Below are 15,887 nucleotides of genomic sequence, written 5' to 3'. Positions count from 1 at the left end.
ATTTGTATCACATTCTATTGACAGAAGGAAATCTCAGACTGTTCAGATAGAGCAGCAGGGGAAACAGGCTTCAGTTTACAATGGGCAGAGTGGCAAAAAAAATTTGGACATCTTTAATCCTGTACAAATCCTATGAGCTAAGTACTGTTAGAGATGAAAGAGGTTAAGTTAGTGCTCACAGTCATCCAGCTGTTAGTAGTTTAAGCTTGATTTTAGGTCCAGTGTTGACTCTAGAGCTAGAGCTTTTAGCCATTGTAATACTAGTGTAATATTAGTGGTACAGTCAGCTTAAGTATTTTGTCTTTGTACTCCAAAGCCAATATGTGATGATGGTTTTCATTCATGTGTAGGGGACTACTCCATTTGCATTCAGAATGAGACTGTAAAGGTACTCACTTATAATTGTTTTAACATTTATTTATTTGAAAGAGTGATAGAGATGGATCTTCCATCCTCTGGTTCACTCCCTAAATTGCTGTGCTGAAGCTGGGAGCCAGGGACTCCATTCAGGTGTCCCACTTGGGTGCAGGGACACAAGGAATTGGTCCAACTTCTGTGGCTTTTCAGGAACGTTAGCTAGGAGATGAATTGAAAGCAGAGAACTCTGGACTCAAACTGATACCCATATGGGATGTCAGCATTGCCGTCAGCAGCTTAGCCCAGTGTGCCACAAGTTAGGCTCCTGGATCATATCATTGAGCAGCCATCATTGGGTACAAATAGCAAGCTCTCCAAATTTAGCTATTTCTGAATCATTGAATGAAATTGAAAGGTGAAAGACTTAGATTTGATTTTTATCCTGTGTCTACCGTATATATTAGTGCATTTCCTCACCAAGATCAAATAAAATCAACGTTTGGAACCATAGGCTTCCCAGTGAACGTACTCTGGTCTGCTATGGTCTGCATTTTTCATATGGTTTCAGTATTCTAGTGTTTATTATTCATTAACATGAAACATAGAAATTTAATTGCCTTTTGTGTTATTTCTGCTGCTTTGTGGTTTTCTTTGTTGTTAGTTAACATTATTGGAGAGGTTTCTTTGATTCAAAAGAAAAAAAAAATGCCAGAGATGCCTATGATGATAAAGAACAAAATAAAAACCAAGCCTTTCCAATTTATGAATCAAAGTTTTTTTATACTTCTTGTAATTTCAGTTTTCTGTGATATATTTTTGGCTCCCTTACTTTACTTGAGAATGCAGTATAGCGCTGAGGCCTGTTGCAGAAAGTCTGTAATTTGAAATCATATTATAGTTCCATACTAGCTGCAAATTGTGAATTGGTGAATGCTGTTTTGCCTGTAGTATATGGAATTTTGGCATCTGAACTATCTACTCATCTCCTGCTGATCAAAATAAAAGTGGGGATATCCCCATAGAATGGTATGGGGCCTTAGAACTTGAGTACCACAAACCCTTCATCTCTCCAGAGGAAGCAGCTTTGGGCAAACACATCTTTCATAGCAAAGCTGTGTGTGGAACCTTAGGTACCCTAACATATGTTTTCCTCTACTGTATCCCTGTTTAAACTTTGCCAATTTAAGAAAGTCTTAGACCTTTTTCTCTCTTCCTGTTCCTCTTCTTTCTCTTCCTTTCCTTCTCTCTGTCTCCCTTTTGCCTTCTACTCCCTACTGCTCCTCCTGCTGTCATCCACCTCCACCCCCTTTCTTCATAAGCAAATGTTTGTTGATTTTTTTTTTTGTTAAGAATGACAGAAGATATTTATTTTGTGGTCCAGGGAAATCGCAGTGCTAAAAACTGGTAGATTTTTCAGTCATGTTGTTCTAGGATTGCTTTACCTTTCTATTTTTCATTTTGAAAGGAAAAAAAAAAACCTGCCCTGTATATTTCCACTGCTTTAAGAAGACAGCATTGCTCTTTGAGGCCATCAGAATCTAAATTAGTCCTCTTCTCTTGAACTTTCTCATGCATCTATATCATACATCTGGTGAATGGAAGAAAAACTGTGGTTAATTAAATCATCTGGTCATGTGTAGGTATACGTTTCATTTTTAATGTTGTATGGCAAAGAATACATGTGAAGTAGCATTTACCTGTGTCACTGTTGGGGCTTGCTTTCTTCTAAGAATAGTTTAATTTGAATTTTGTGGTTTTTAAGCTTATTTATTTGTTTGAGAAAGACAGCTCTGTCTGCTGATTTACTCCCCAAATGCCTGCAACAGCCAGGCCTGGGTCAGGGTGAAGCCAGGAGCACTATCTCACATGGATGGCAAGGAATCAGCTACTTGTCCTGTCTACTGCTGCATCTCAGGGTGCACATTAGCAAGAATATAGAATAGGGAGCAGAGCTGAGACTCAGAACCTAGGCACTAAGATACAGGATATGGGCATCACAAGTGGTATCGTTACCCCTGCACCAAACACCCATTCCTTTTTTTTTTTAAATTTATTTATTTATTTATTTGAGAGGCTGTTACACACAGAGAGAAATGAGAGACAGTGAGAAAGGTCTTCCATCTGCCAGTTCACTCCCCGAATTGCCACAGTGGCTGGAGCTTTGCCAATCCAAAGCCAGGAGCCAGGAGCTTCCTGCAGGTCTCCTACATGGGTGCAGGGGTCCAAGGACTTGGGTCATCCTCTGCCACTTTCCCAGGTCATAGAGCAGAGAGCTGGATTGGAAGTTGAGCGGCCGGGACTCGAACGGTGCCCATATGAGATGCCAGCACTGCAGGCGGCAACTTAACCCGCTACGCCACAGTGCCAGCCCCTTGAATTAAGTTTTTAAGGAGACTGTTAAAAAAGTAGAAGATAAAGTCACCAGCTAGATTTAAGGATCCAGATTCCTCATTCTTTTTGAGCAGTGCTTAGACTGTGGAATTCAGTTTTTGACCTTTGTGTTCTCTACTTTTTATGTGAACTATGCGAAATTACAATTCAGAAGCTTCCTTTTGGGGAAGAGGCATTGGAAGAATACTAGTGTACCACTTTTGAACGTACCACAAGTGAAAGACTAAATACAGTACAACTAAGAAATTGGAGATCCGCCATGTAAGGGGATTGGGTGCAGGCAGCAGAGATGCTGTTTTGAACTGAAAGCTAAAGTAGCATGGTTGCCCTTGGGGCTCTTCAGAGGATGGGGACATTGCAGTGGGCATGGGCTCTGTTCACTCTGCTGCAGGTGTACTTCAGGCTTGCCTGAGAAAATCAGTGTCTAATGGCTCTTCAGTGACATTTTTGTTTCTTGTTGAAAATAAGACAATTTTAAAAACCGAAAACAAAAAGATTTTTTTAAAAAAGATTTACTCATTTATTTGAAAGACAGTTATGGTGCAAGGTATTTTTCCATCTAGTTGTTGCTTCCCCAAGTGGATTTAATGGTCAGGATTGGGCCAGGCTAAAGCCAGGAGCGTGGAACCTGATCAGGATGTCCCACATTGGTGGAGGCTCACAAATACTTAGGTCATCTTCTGCTGTTTTCCCAGGCAGATTAGCAGGGAGCTGGATTAGAAGTGGTGCAGCTGGTACGTGAACTGACACTCATAAGGGATGCTGGTATTGCAGTTGGCAATTTAACCCTCTGTGCCAAAATGCCGGCCCTCAAAAAGAATTTACAATATTTTTACCACCTAGAGGTTACAGCTCTCATTGTTTTCTTGTAGTTTTTTTTTTCTGTTTATACATTATCAATAATGTGCCTTTTAATAGAACTGAGATGATAGGAGTGTGTTATTTATTATTCTGATTTTTTAAAAAATTTTATTTATTAATTTTTTTTATTTGAAAGTCAGAGTTAACACGGAGAGAAGAGAGGCAGAGAGATAGAGAGAGAGGTCTTCCATCCAATGGTTCACTCCCCAATTGGCCGTGATGACCGGAGCTGCACTAATCCGAAGCCAAGAGCCTCTTCTGGGTCTCCCACGTGGGTGCAGGGGCCCAAGGACTTGGGCCATCTTGCCCTGCTCTTCCAGGCCACAGCAGAGAGCTGGATGGGAAGTGGAGTAGCTAGGTGTCGATGCCCATATGGGATGCTGGCGCTTCAGGCCAGGGCGTTAACCCACTGCGCCACAGTGCCGGCCCCTATTTATTTATTTTTAGAGGCTGGAGTGCAGGAACCCACGCACTTGGGGCGGGCATCCTCCCCTGCTTTCCCAGACCACAAACAGAGAGCTAGATCAGAAGAGGAGCACCAGGACATGAACCAGCACCCACATGGGATGCTGATGCTGCAGGCAGAGGCCCAGCCTACTATGCCACAGCACGGGCCCCTATTATTCCAATTTTTTACAATGAACACTTTCATTTTGTCCACCTCTGCCACTCATACATGCACAAAATCTTAAATATCAATAGCAGATTATAGTTAAAGTGAAAGGAATTACTTGGCAAATTTTCACTTGCTTTTATTTTTATATCTGCACTGGCTCTTTGAATGAAAGCAGTTTTAATAACCTCAGGGGAAGAGACAGAATAAATCTCATGATTTTCATTTTCTCCTGTCATCATTGCACAGCGTGAGCATCAGATGAGCGCTCTCTTTCCTCCTCCTGTGACTTGTCTGTCATTTACTCGCTCTGCTCCAAGAGAGGATGGAAGTGAGTCAAAGGTGTTAGTAAGCAGATTTCCAGAGCCGCAAGGAGGAAGGAACTCTCAGGGAACACTTAGTGGATGGGAAGCTATGTGTTGCTTCCTCAGAAAGCATGACAGATGTGTCCCATTTACTTGAGTTCCTGGAAAGTACACACGAGGGGTACAACATTAGTTTCTTTTGTCTTGCTGGTATTTCTATTTTTCCATTCATGAGGAAAGAAAAAAAAATAATAATGGAGAGAGAAAAATGGCAGAGCTCACGGCGTGAAGATAGGTTTCCAGTTTAAACTCCAGTTTTAAAATTTTCTGTTATTTTTGGTAAAAACTCCATGATTTGGGAATTTGATGTCTTAATAGACAGCACTTACATAAACTATATACTCCTTTTTTATCTGATCACTGGCATTATTTGCTTTTGTGGTCTTTGAGTTTTTTTTCAATTTTTCAATTTATATAAGCAGAACAGATTTAGGTATTTATGTATTTCATATGTACAAATTTAAGCTCATAATGAAATTAACCTACATTCATAGGATATCTCCTATGCATAGCAAGCTGTTACGGGTATTTCAGTTTTTCTCCTCTATCACAGTCTTATGCTCCGACAGCAGTGAAATGCTATCTGTATATGAAATAACCATGATGCCCTTCGGAGAAACCTTTATGTTGTGTCAGGTCAGGTGACATGACACTTGATAGCTTGATAAGTCACACATGGGACGAAGTAGGGAAAAGGCACCACTGGAGAATTTTGAAGCAAAACTGGTACATCTGAGAGTCTAAGAAGCTGAGACAGTGATTTGAGTCAGACAAGGAGGAAGGGGAAGGCCTAATCCAATGTGTGGATCAGGAAAAAGAGGAGAACTTTCAAATCGCAGGGCAAGAACATGGAGAAATGGAGTGAGAAACAGTAGAAAACTATCTTGTTCCCACAGATGGTAGTCATTCTTGAAGATATTATTGCTAGAAGAATTTTGAACTGTATTCTATTGAGTAAAAGCAAAACAAAAGCCATCCTTGACACAAGAGTGATAAAAATAAAAATGAAAGTGACAGAACAGGGAAATATAAAACAAAAAGAAAATTAAGAATTTTCTTTCTGTGAGGTAAGAGTTGGAAAAACCTGAACAATTTTCATTTTTCGATTTCTATGTTTAAAATTAAGAAAGAACATCAGAAATATCAAGTTGCTACTTCACTATAATTTTTTTTAATTGGTAGACTACTAGGAGTTGCAAGTAACAAGTGAATTTGGATTAAAAAAAAAGTTGTTGCTGACTAGGTTTCAAGGCAAGTTTTTGTTGTTGTTGTTGTTGTTGTTGCAGAGACTAATTGTGTGTCATATTATACCAGGTCAGAAAAGCATAGTTTGAATTTCTAATGTTTCCTTCTTCTGGCAAAGAAAACAGTTCTGTGTTCTGTGTTGTTTCCAAATGAATCTCAAGCCATCCTGACTTTCTACTTTATAGAATTTTTTATTGCCTTTTATCTTACAGGAATGAAGGATTGAGATTTTTCTCTTTTTCCCCTCCCTTTCCTAAATTAATAGACTTGTCTACATTTTTAAGATTTATTTTACAAAAGGATAACTTATTATACATTAGTTTTAATCAAAAGAAGGGCAATACTAAAGACGAAAGGGTTTTCTTTATTGAAGTAGATGTAATGCTTTTACAGCAGATGAAAGGAGAGTGATCGTATCATACTGTACTAGGTTTTCATAATAAATTTTCCAGATAAAAAAATTTGTTGAAATCATCAAAGAGATGCTGTTAATCCTACTTTGGCATTGCTACAAAGTTAAAATAACTAACAAAAAAAAAAGTCATTTGGGAAGCTTTTTGGAATATACGTAGATGTTATTTATTTTAGTCCTTGTCTCCATGCTAAGCACTGTTAAAATCCCAGAACGTTTCAGTCCGTGTGAGTGCCACCATGTGTGCCTGGAGCTAATTCCTGACTGATTCGTCTTCCTTCTGCTGAAGTACCCCTTTGCAGGGCCACATTCTGGTCAGAACTGGATCACCCCAGAAACCATCCTCTCATTGATTGCCACCTCTGTTTTGGTTCTATCACAGATTTATTTCCATTACATTGTTCTTTACCTTTGGAGATCTGTAAACCCCTCAAGTTCATGGAAAAAGATTAGGTATGCTAACTATTCATAAGATTAAACAGAAGTGGTTGGTAGATTACAAATAATAAACGACTTATTTATCATACTTTTAAAAATTGTACATGTTAAACTCTTACCTATAAAACTTATTTTCTCCTTAAAACAACTTAAGGAGACAAACATTTATTTAAAATTTTTAGAACTGAGGAACCTGATTCAGGGAGGTTTGTATTTGTTTTAATCGTTCAAGCAATAGAAGCAAGAATATGAATCCGGTACTATGAAAGTTTAGGACCAAGACATTTATTAAGTAGAATAGATTTTGAATATCTCATGGAAACTTCTCAAAAGAGACTGATTGCATTTGGGCTGGGGTTGTGCTGCAGCAGGTTAGGCTGCCACTTGCAATGCCTGCGTCCATACGGGCACTGGTTGGCATCCTAGCTGCCCCACTTCAGTTCAGCTCCCTGCTAATGTACCTGGGAAGGCAACAGAAGATGACCTGAGTACTTGGGCCCCTGTTACCCATGTGGGAGACCCAAATGGAGTTCCAGTCTCCTGGTTTTGGACTGGACCATCCCCAGCTGTTGTAGCCGGTTTGGGGAGTGAACCAGCAGATGAAAGCTCTCCCTCTTCTTCTCTCTCTATTCTCTCTCTCCCTGTTACTCTGCCTTTTAAAAAATCTTTTTAAAAATATTATATTTGATATTATAAGTATATAATTTTATTTTTGAATTAAATTTAAATAAAGCATTTATAAATTGTTCATGTAAAATGGTTTATTTTGGGGCAAGCATTTGGCATGATGGTTAAGCTGCTTTTTGAAACTCCTGCGTCTCATATCAGAGTGCTTGGATTCAAGTCCTGGTGCCACTTCTGAATCCAGCTTCTTGCTAATGTGTCCTGGGAGCCAGCAGGTGATGACTCAAGTAGTTGGGTCCCTGTCATCCATATGAGAGACCTGGATTGAGTTCTGGCTCCTGGGTTTGATCTGGCCCAGGGATGGCTGTTGTGGCCATTTTGGGAATGAACCAGTGGATGGGAGATCTCTCTTTGTCTGTCTCTTTGTCTCTCTCCCTGCCTTTCAAATACATCAGTGTAAGTAAATCTATTTGTTTTAGAAAGAGAATATATTTGCCCAGTGTGCAGTATCTTTATTCTGAGGAATAGCCTTCTCTTAGGCCTTTGTAGATATTCAAGAGAATTCTAAGAGATTAAAAAATGCCCAAATCTCTCTCCCTGTCAGAATTTTGGGTTTGGGCTCCTTAACTATGTTAATGTTGATTGTTCTTTAGCAAAAAAAAAAAAAAAAAAAGAGAGAGAGAAAAAGGCAAAACCTTCCTTTTGTTGCTTATTTCAGTGCAGTTTATTTATTTATTTTTTTTGGACCAAGTTTACTAATAAATTCTCTCTCTCTCTCTCTCTCTCTCTCTCTTTTTTTTTTTTTTGACAGGCAGAGTGGACAGTGAGAGAGAGAGACAGAGAGAAAGGTCTTCCTTTGCTGTTGGTTCACCCTCCAATGGCCGCCGCGGCCAGCGCGCTGTGGCCTGCGCACCGCGCTGATCCCATGGCAGGAGCCAGGTACTTATCCTGGTTTCCTATGGAGTGCAGGGCCCAAGCACTTGGGCCATCCTCCACTGCACTCCCTGGCCACAGCAGAGAGTTGGCCTGTAAGAGGGGCAACTGGGACAGAATCTGGCGCCCTGACCAGGACTAGAACCCGGTGTGCCAGCGCTGCAAGGTGGAGGATTAGCCTAGTGAGCCGCGGCGCCGGCTTAGGCTTAAATTCTCTTTTAAGTGTGTAGTTCAGTTTCTAAGAAATAAAATAGAGTAGGTTGAAAAACTGTACTGTGGCCTGCGGTTCAGGTTAGATTATTTCTGCACACAATACTGATGTCTCATGACTTGGGGATAGACCCCAAATCATTACTGGTATTTGCAATTTTAGCATCTGCGTGTCACTCCCCTTACAGTATTGTAAATTTCAAAGCATTTGGGCAGGAGTAATGCGTGAGGATCCAGTTCCCTCCCTCCCTCCCTCCCTCCCTTCCTTCCTTCCAAAAAAAAAAAAAGGCTCTCAGGACCCATCTTCATCATAGTCACCATTCCCAAAAGGGAGAAATGAAAGGCAAGACTTACATCAGCCTAGCCTCCTTACTTAATTTAGGAATCAGGGTAATCCCAGGGTCAAAAACAGTGTGAAGTAACTCTAAACCCATCTTGGAAGTACTATTAGAAGTAATAGTGGAAATTGCTCTTTAACTGAATGGGAGTCTCATTTTCAGAGCTGTTTTATATTTTCTTTGCCTTGCCTTTCTTTTTATGCTGAATTTGCTTTACCTTATAAGGAAGAAGAAGACCAGGTTCTAGCTTTTAAATGTGAGAATTGAATTAATAACTTGGATAAAAATGAATTCTCATTTCCTCTACCAAAAGCATTATATTCTTAGAAACTTTGGTCCTCACAGAAACAAAGTATTACTTGAAATTTTTTACTAATTCAACATTTAACCCATTTTATTTTCTGCTTGATTTATGACACCACTTTTAGTGAATGGAGAAACTGCAAGGGCTACATGCAATCTAATTAAGTTACATTCTTTACCTCCTGCATTTAGTGGAGGTACAGTTCAAATCTTCATATACATTTCATTCATTTTTCAAATTTAATTCATCAAATCACAATGCAATAATGAGGGTGCACTGTCACCACCACAGTTTATTGTAATGACTTCTCTATGTCCTTTGCTGCCATACTATGTGATGAGTTCACTAAGGGTACGATTGTGTCACCCTCCATCAAAATTTATATGCCTCCAGAGTCCTTTAAGTGTTAGCTGTAGAAACAAAGTGCAAGGACTTGCTGAGAAACAGTGACGCTCCATCATGGTAACAATTGTGGTGCTATTGCACTCCAGTTCAGTCCCTTCAATATATGAATTGTTGCAAAATTCTATGCAAATTTAATTGAAATTACATTTATAAGATTATTGAGTCTTTGTGGGAAAACATTTCTTTAGTTACTTTGAGGTAGAGAAGTTTTAGTGACAGAAACATTCTTAATTAGTAATCATCAAATCATTCGTTATACTGTAGTCATTTTTGCTTTTAGCATGATGGAAAATCAGAACAGAAAATTGGCTAAGTATGGAATATTGCATAATAAGAAGTAGCTTTTCATCTACACATGAGATTTATAATTGTCTTTTTTTTCTGCTAACATCTGTATGGTTGGAGGTGATTATATTCTTGGACTTACATATATTCAAAATTGGAGATTATTTTTGTAAAATGGATGTCTAAGATTGCATAGTAGAGTGGAGAATTAAAGAAAACACATACTGTATACCAAAATATAATAAACAAAAATCATGGAATCATATAAAAACCTTATTTGCTATGATATAAATTTAACTGCTACCAGATAGGATTACCTGTCAGTTGTCTACCTTGGTGTGGATTGCAATCAGTAAGTCAGTCTTTTAAATAATGAGTTTCCAAAATGGTCATTTATAATATATGTGTGGAGGGTGTGTGCACATGCACATCTACACATGTGTATACATATAAAATAAATGTATCATAAATAGAAATATGTATTCTGGTATATATAAATAGGGCAACACGAAATTAATGCATTCAACTATTTTTCACCACATGAGTTTATTTTAAGACTAAAGGTAGGCCGGCGCCGTGGCTCACTAGGCTAATCCTCCGCCTTGCGGCGCCGGCACACCGGGTTCTAGTCCCGGTCGGGGCGCCGGATTCTGTCCTGGTTGCCCCTCTTCCAGGCCAGCTCTCTGCTGTGGCCAGGGAGTGCAGTGGAGGATGGCCCAAGTACTTGGGCCCTGCACCCCATGGGAGACCAGGATAAGTACCTGGCTCCTGCCATCGGATCAGCGCGGTGCGCCCGCCGCTGTGCGCTGGCCGCGGCGGCCATTGGAGGGTGAACCAACAGCAAAGGAAGACCTTTCTCTCTGTCTCTCTCTCTCACTGTCCACTCTGCCTGTCAAAAAAAAAAAAAATTAAAAAAAAAAGACTAAAGGCAAATATATTTTTCCGTTGTCTTATTTTATGGTAAAAGTAAAATAAAAATGTGGTCCATATACAGGAATAAGAAAATGGACCTGTATATACATGTTATGATCAATCAGTGATCAGTTTTATTGATACTAGTGAATATTAGAGATACCAGACTATCATTATAAAATGTTACTGATTCTATTTTAATGTTTACTGTTTCCATGGCCAGTGGGTCAGATGTCCAAGATGGATAACGATTGGTTTTATGCTTCAGACTTTAGAACTAACAAGTAAAAATGAAAAACATTTGGATATGATTAAAGAGCAAAGAAACAAGGGGATGAAGAGAAACCAATTCAGAAAATAAGGAACAGTTGGTTTGCCCTAATTACAGCCATTTTGATTTTTCTTTTTTTTTTTCTGTATGTGTCAATTGGAAGTTTGGTAGAAAGTTAACCCATTAGCCTAATTACAAAAATATATTCATTGCAAATTTTCTAGGGGGACTTTATCTTTTCCTGAAACTCAAATCTTAAATTCAGTTACAGTTTGTATTGGCCGTAAGTCTTTCCTTTGATGTAGTATAGCAGTTTGCTTTTCGTTTCTTAAGGCTGACAAACTGATAGCAACCATCATTTAGATAAGTATGTGTTGACATGAATAAAAAAATCATGTCAATGTCAAAGTCAAAGACTGAATTGATTAACAAGTTTTATACTTGGATTAGGTTCAGTTGTGCAAAGTGAAGCTGAATCTAAAGAAAAAAAGATGGATCATTTATGTATCACTATCATGAACTTGCAGAATGTCTTTACAGATAACACTAAAGTAAGGCCTAAACTTTGACCACCTTTTTATCAGATCTTCTTATATAATACAAATTATAGAAATAGGTAATACTTTTGTTTTCATAGTGGAGATGAATTGACAGGGATTAAGAATATTTCAAACTTTATTACTTTCTCTTTGGTTTTTGCTTTTCCCATGTTTTTATCATTTATCCTGTATTCATCTTATGTTGTAAGTTACATGTTTTGTTTATAAATGTGTTAGAAAAAAATGACTCCCATGATTTTATTGACAAGTGCATATCACATGTCTGTTTGATACCAAACATCCCCCCTTATTATTTGAAAGATTTGAGTCATTAAATGTAGATCTAAGAGTAAAAATGGGAAAAAGAATCATAATTTCAAATAACAAATGACTGCTTACACATTATATTGTTGCACAGGTTGCAGATTTCCTCTATGTTAACTTTCTTGTATATTTTCTTTGAGTCTTACAGTACTTGCTTTCCTCCTACTCCTCAACACACACCAAAAATAGCTGAATCTTCAGAATGGCAGTATATATTAGAGGAATTTCCAAATGTCCATGAAACAATGTGATTAAAATATGATGTGCATTTTTTAAAAGATGTTATTTATTTGTTTGAGAGGTAGAGTTACAGAAAGAGAGAGGGAGAGACAGAAAGAAGGTCTTCCATCCAGTGGAGCTTCTCTCGGGTCTCCTACGTGGGTGCAGGGGCCCAAGTGCTGCGGCCATCTTCCACTGCTTTCCCAGGCCGTAGTGGAGAGCTGGATCAGAAGAGCAGCCTGGACCAAAACTGGCACCCATTTGGGATGCGGGTGCCACAGGCAGAAGATTAACCCTACTGTGCCACAAGGCTAGCCCATCCTATATTTTCCAGGAACTTTTTGAAGTCCTCTTGTCTATGTACTTACTGAATTCTGATGGTTCTTAGGAACAAGAAGGTCAATTTAAAACTGAAGCAAGGTCAATTTAAAACTGAAAAGTTCTTCAAACATTTTGTATTACAATTGTTCCTTTAATTTCTAGCATTCACAGTTCTGAGTTGATTAACGTGAGGAATGTTGTAAACTTAAGAAATAGTAGGAAAGATAGTATTGCAAGTGATTGTATCATTTGAAGGATGATTTAAATTATGTCAGAATCCCCAGAACTTAGCTTGAAAATTCAGAGTGACCCCTGTGTTTCCTTCAATTCTGAATTATTTTTCTCATGTCGCTATACCTTTTTTCTCTAAAACAGGAATTCTTCATGCCCTTAGTCTTTTTAATCCATTTTGGCTGCCTGTTCATTTTAGCAGTACCTCCTAATGAGGGGATCATGTTAGAATTGCACTAGGAACTTATAAAATGAATTATAATCAAATAAATAAAATAAAATGAAATAAATACACACATTTTTAGAACCTGTCATCAGAAAATCTGATACATTAGGTAGAAGTAGCAAATGTACTTCACAAAACTTTAATCATTGCTTGATATACTACTTTATGCCACATCCTAACCACATTTTTTCATTGTCTCCAGTAATTTTTTTAAAGATTTTTTTATTTATTTGAATGAGTTACAGAGAGGCAGAAGCAGAGAGAGAGAGAAAGGTCTTTCATCTGCTGATTTACTCCCTAAATGACTGCAATGGCCAGAGATGAGCTGATCTGAAACCAGGAACCAGGAACTTCTTCCTGATCTCCCACACTGGTTCAGGGGCCTAAGCACTTGGGCTATCTTCCACTGCTTCCCCAGGCTATAGCAGAGAGCTGGATTGGAAGTGGAGTAGCTGGGACTCGAACCATCACCCATAAGGGATGCCAGCAATGCAGGCTGGGGTTTTAACCTGCTGTACCACAGTGCCGGCCCCTTCAGTCAGTCTTAATACCCTATGCTTGTTCTCACTATGCCAAGCATAGATATCCAAGTAATTTGTTGTATTCCATACTATTTACTTTTGTATATGCTATTCCTAAAATACCTTTCTAATCTCTTGTTTTTCTCTTTCTTTTCACTCTACATCTTTTATCTGTCAAAAGATATCTCTTCGTGGATTTTCCTCTAATGGCAAATCTTTCCTTACTTCCCTAGGTGGAAATAGTTATTTTGCCTTTTGTGTTTAGCATTTATATTTCATTATGATTTTTCAAATGTCTTCCATCTTTTCCATTAACCTATGAGCTCAGTGAAATCACCTGGTATATCTTGTTCATGTTTATATCAAATTAATACATAAATGAATAATAAAGTGTGAAGAAATGTAAATTGATATGTGCACACTTTTTATATTCAAAAAGCAGGATGGGGAGAGAGGGAGAAGGAGAAGAAGGAGATGGTGAGGGAGGGAAAAGAAGAAGGAGGAAGAGTGGTAGAGGTAGAGGGAGAGCACTCCCACTCACTGGTGTACTCCTCAAATAACTGCAATGGCTGGAACGAGGGCTGGTGAAGCCAAGAGCTGGGAACTCAGTCCAGATCTCTCATGCGGGTGGCAGGAGCTCAATTATGTGAGTCATCACCTGTTGCTTCCCAGGGTTGGCATTGGCAGGAAGCTGGAATTGGGGGATGGAGCAGAGAATTGAACCCAGACACTCCAGTGTGGCATGTGGCATCTTAATGATTAGACTAAACACCTGCATGTGCACATACTTAATTTTGTCTTAGTATAGATTCTCATTAAAACTTACCTGCAAATGTATTTATTTTTCTCTTCCTTTTTTCCCATTTCTACAGACGAAATCTCACAAAACTATCGCTTATCTTCAGTCACATGCTTGCAGAAATCAAGGCAATCTTTCCCAATGGTCAGTTCCAGGGAGATAACTTCCGTATCACCAAAGCAGATGCTGCTGAATTCTGGAGAAAGTTCTTTGGAGACAAGTAAGTAAAAATTGTTCATATAGGTTGGATCCGTCTTCAAGTATGATGTTGTCTAGCCTTTAGCTGGACATTCACTAGAGTGTTTTGAGAGTGAATTTGAGTGTTTTTGTTAAGTATGTTGTTTGTTAGTTTTTCTGGTATAGCCCCCAAAAGTATGCCTCAGTGATATTTTAAGTGTTTTTACTTATTTAAAAGACAGAGTGACAGAAAGAGGGAGGGAATATGGGAAGGAAGAAAGGTTGGATTGATTTTACATCTCTTGGTCCACTCCCCAAGTGGCTGCTACAGCCAGTTCTAGGGCAGGAGGAAATTAGGAGCCAAAAACTCCATCCTAGTCTCCCACATAAATGTTGGGGCAGCAAGCACTTGGGCCATCTGCTGCTGCTTTCTCACGAGCATTAGCAGGTTGCTGGATCAGAAACAGCACTTGGTCCTCAAACCAGCACTGAATTATGGGATGCCAGCATTAAGCAGCAGCTTAACCTACTGTGCTACACAGTAGCCCCTGGAATTATTTTTTATTATTGAAAAGTAATTATCAGATCTCATGAGGTTACTTCATAAAATTCATGGAAAATAGTATTAAAAGTTACTTATTGGGGCCAACACTGTGGTGTATTAGGCTAAGCCTCTGCCTGAGGCATCAGCATGGTTCATGGTCTTGCTTCTCCTCTTCCAATCCAGATCTCTGCTAATGGCCTGGGAAAGCAGTGGAGGGTGGCCCAAGTCCTTGGGCCTCTGTGCCCTTGTGGGAGACCTGGAGGAAGCTTGTGATTTCTGTCTTCAGATCTGCCCAACTGTGGCTATTGCAGCCATTTGGGGAGAACTAGTGGCTAGGAAATCTTTCTCTCTCTCTCCCTCTCTCTATCTGTAACTCTACCTCTGAATAAGTAAATGAAATAAAAAAAATTACTTATTTTAATGCAGAAAAACTTTTGAAACCCATACATAGTTTTCTATGATACACATTTTCTGTGAACTTTCAGAAGACCCCTGTATGGCATTTTGTATTTTATGACTATTTATTGAGGTTGTTTGCTCTAAGAAGCAGAGTTACATAGAGTCTGTATATATGAGAGGCCCATAACTATTTATAACATAGTGCACACATAAGGCATATATAAAAATAAGAGGATGAAGGGAGCAAATACTTCAAAAATTAAATACGTAAGCTTCTGGCAGTTCAGTGCAGGGAAAAGTTACTTCACAATTAACAACAACCAGAGACTGCTCTATAAAAGAGACAGTATGTGAGCTTGCCTAAGATCTGAAACTAACAAGGCAGAAGGGCCTCACGCCCTGATCCAGCATTTCCTTGTCTTATTGCATAGAAAGTACATATATCTGTGAACAAGATACAGAGATAATGTTATTACAGTGTTATATTATATCACACTGCAGCAGGGTAAAGATGTTTTCCATTCAGTGCTTCCTACCTAGAAGCATGTTCTGGTGAGCTTGTAGGTAATTGGGCTTGGATGACTAAAGTTAGCATAATGTATATACAACTTGGAACACTTTTG

The 15,887-nt window shown here is 38.9% G+C and overlaps 1 protein-coding gene across 15 annotated transcripts in view; it reads left to right on the top strand.

Moving 5' to 3' along the window:
• The window catches only part of CBLB (Cbl proto-oncogene B), a 234,635-nt gene that overhangs the window by 92,386 nt on the left and 126,362 nt on the right, over positions 1–15,887 (top strand). For 14 of the 15 annotated variants that reach the window (XM_070072032.1, XM_008267006.4, XM_070072028.1 and 11 more), the window contains one exon: positions 14,218–14,364. Coding sequence is in view for 14 of the 15 variants with exons in the window: in XM_008267006.4 (XP_008265228.1) it covers positions 14,218–14,364 (147 nt within the window). In the remaining variant the exon portion in view is untranslated. Of the gene's footprint in view, positions 1–1,643; positions 1,994–14,217; positions 14,365–15,887 lie in introns of those variants that run through there. The other variant, XM_051819105.2, reaches the window with a different exon arrangement.

The sequence above is a fragment of the Oryctolagus cuniculus genome, chromosome 4 (genome assembly GCF_964237555.1).
Source record: "Oryctolagus cuniculus chromosome 4, mOryCun1.1, whole genome shotgun sequence".
Lineage (NCBI taxonomy): Eukaryota > Metazoa > Chordata > Mammalia > Lagomorpha > Leporidae > Oryctolagus > Oryctolagus cuniculus.
Note: the sequence above shows the minus strand (reverse complement) of the source record. Positions and strands in the feature narration are given on the sequence as shown.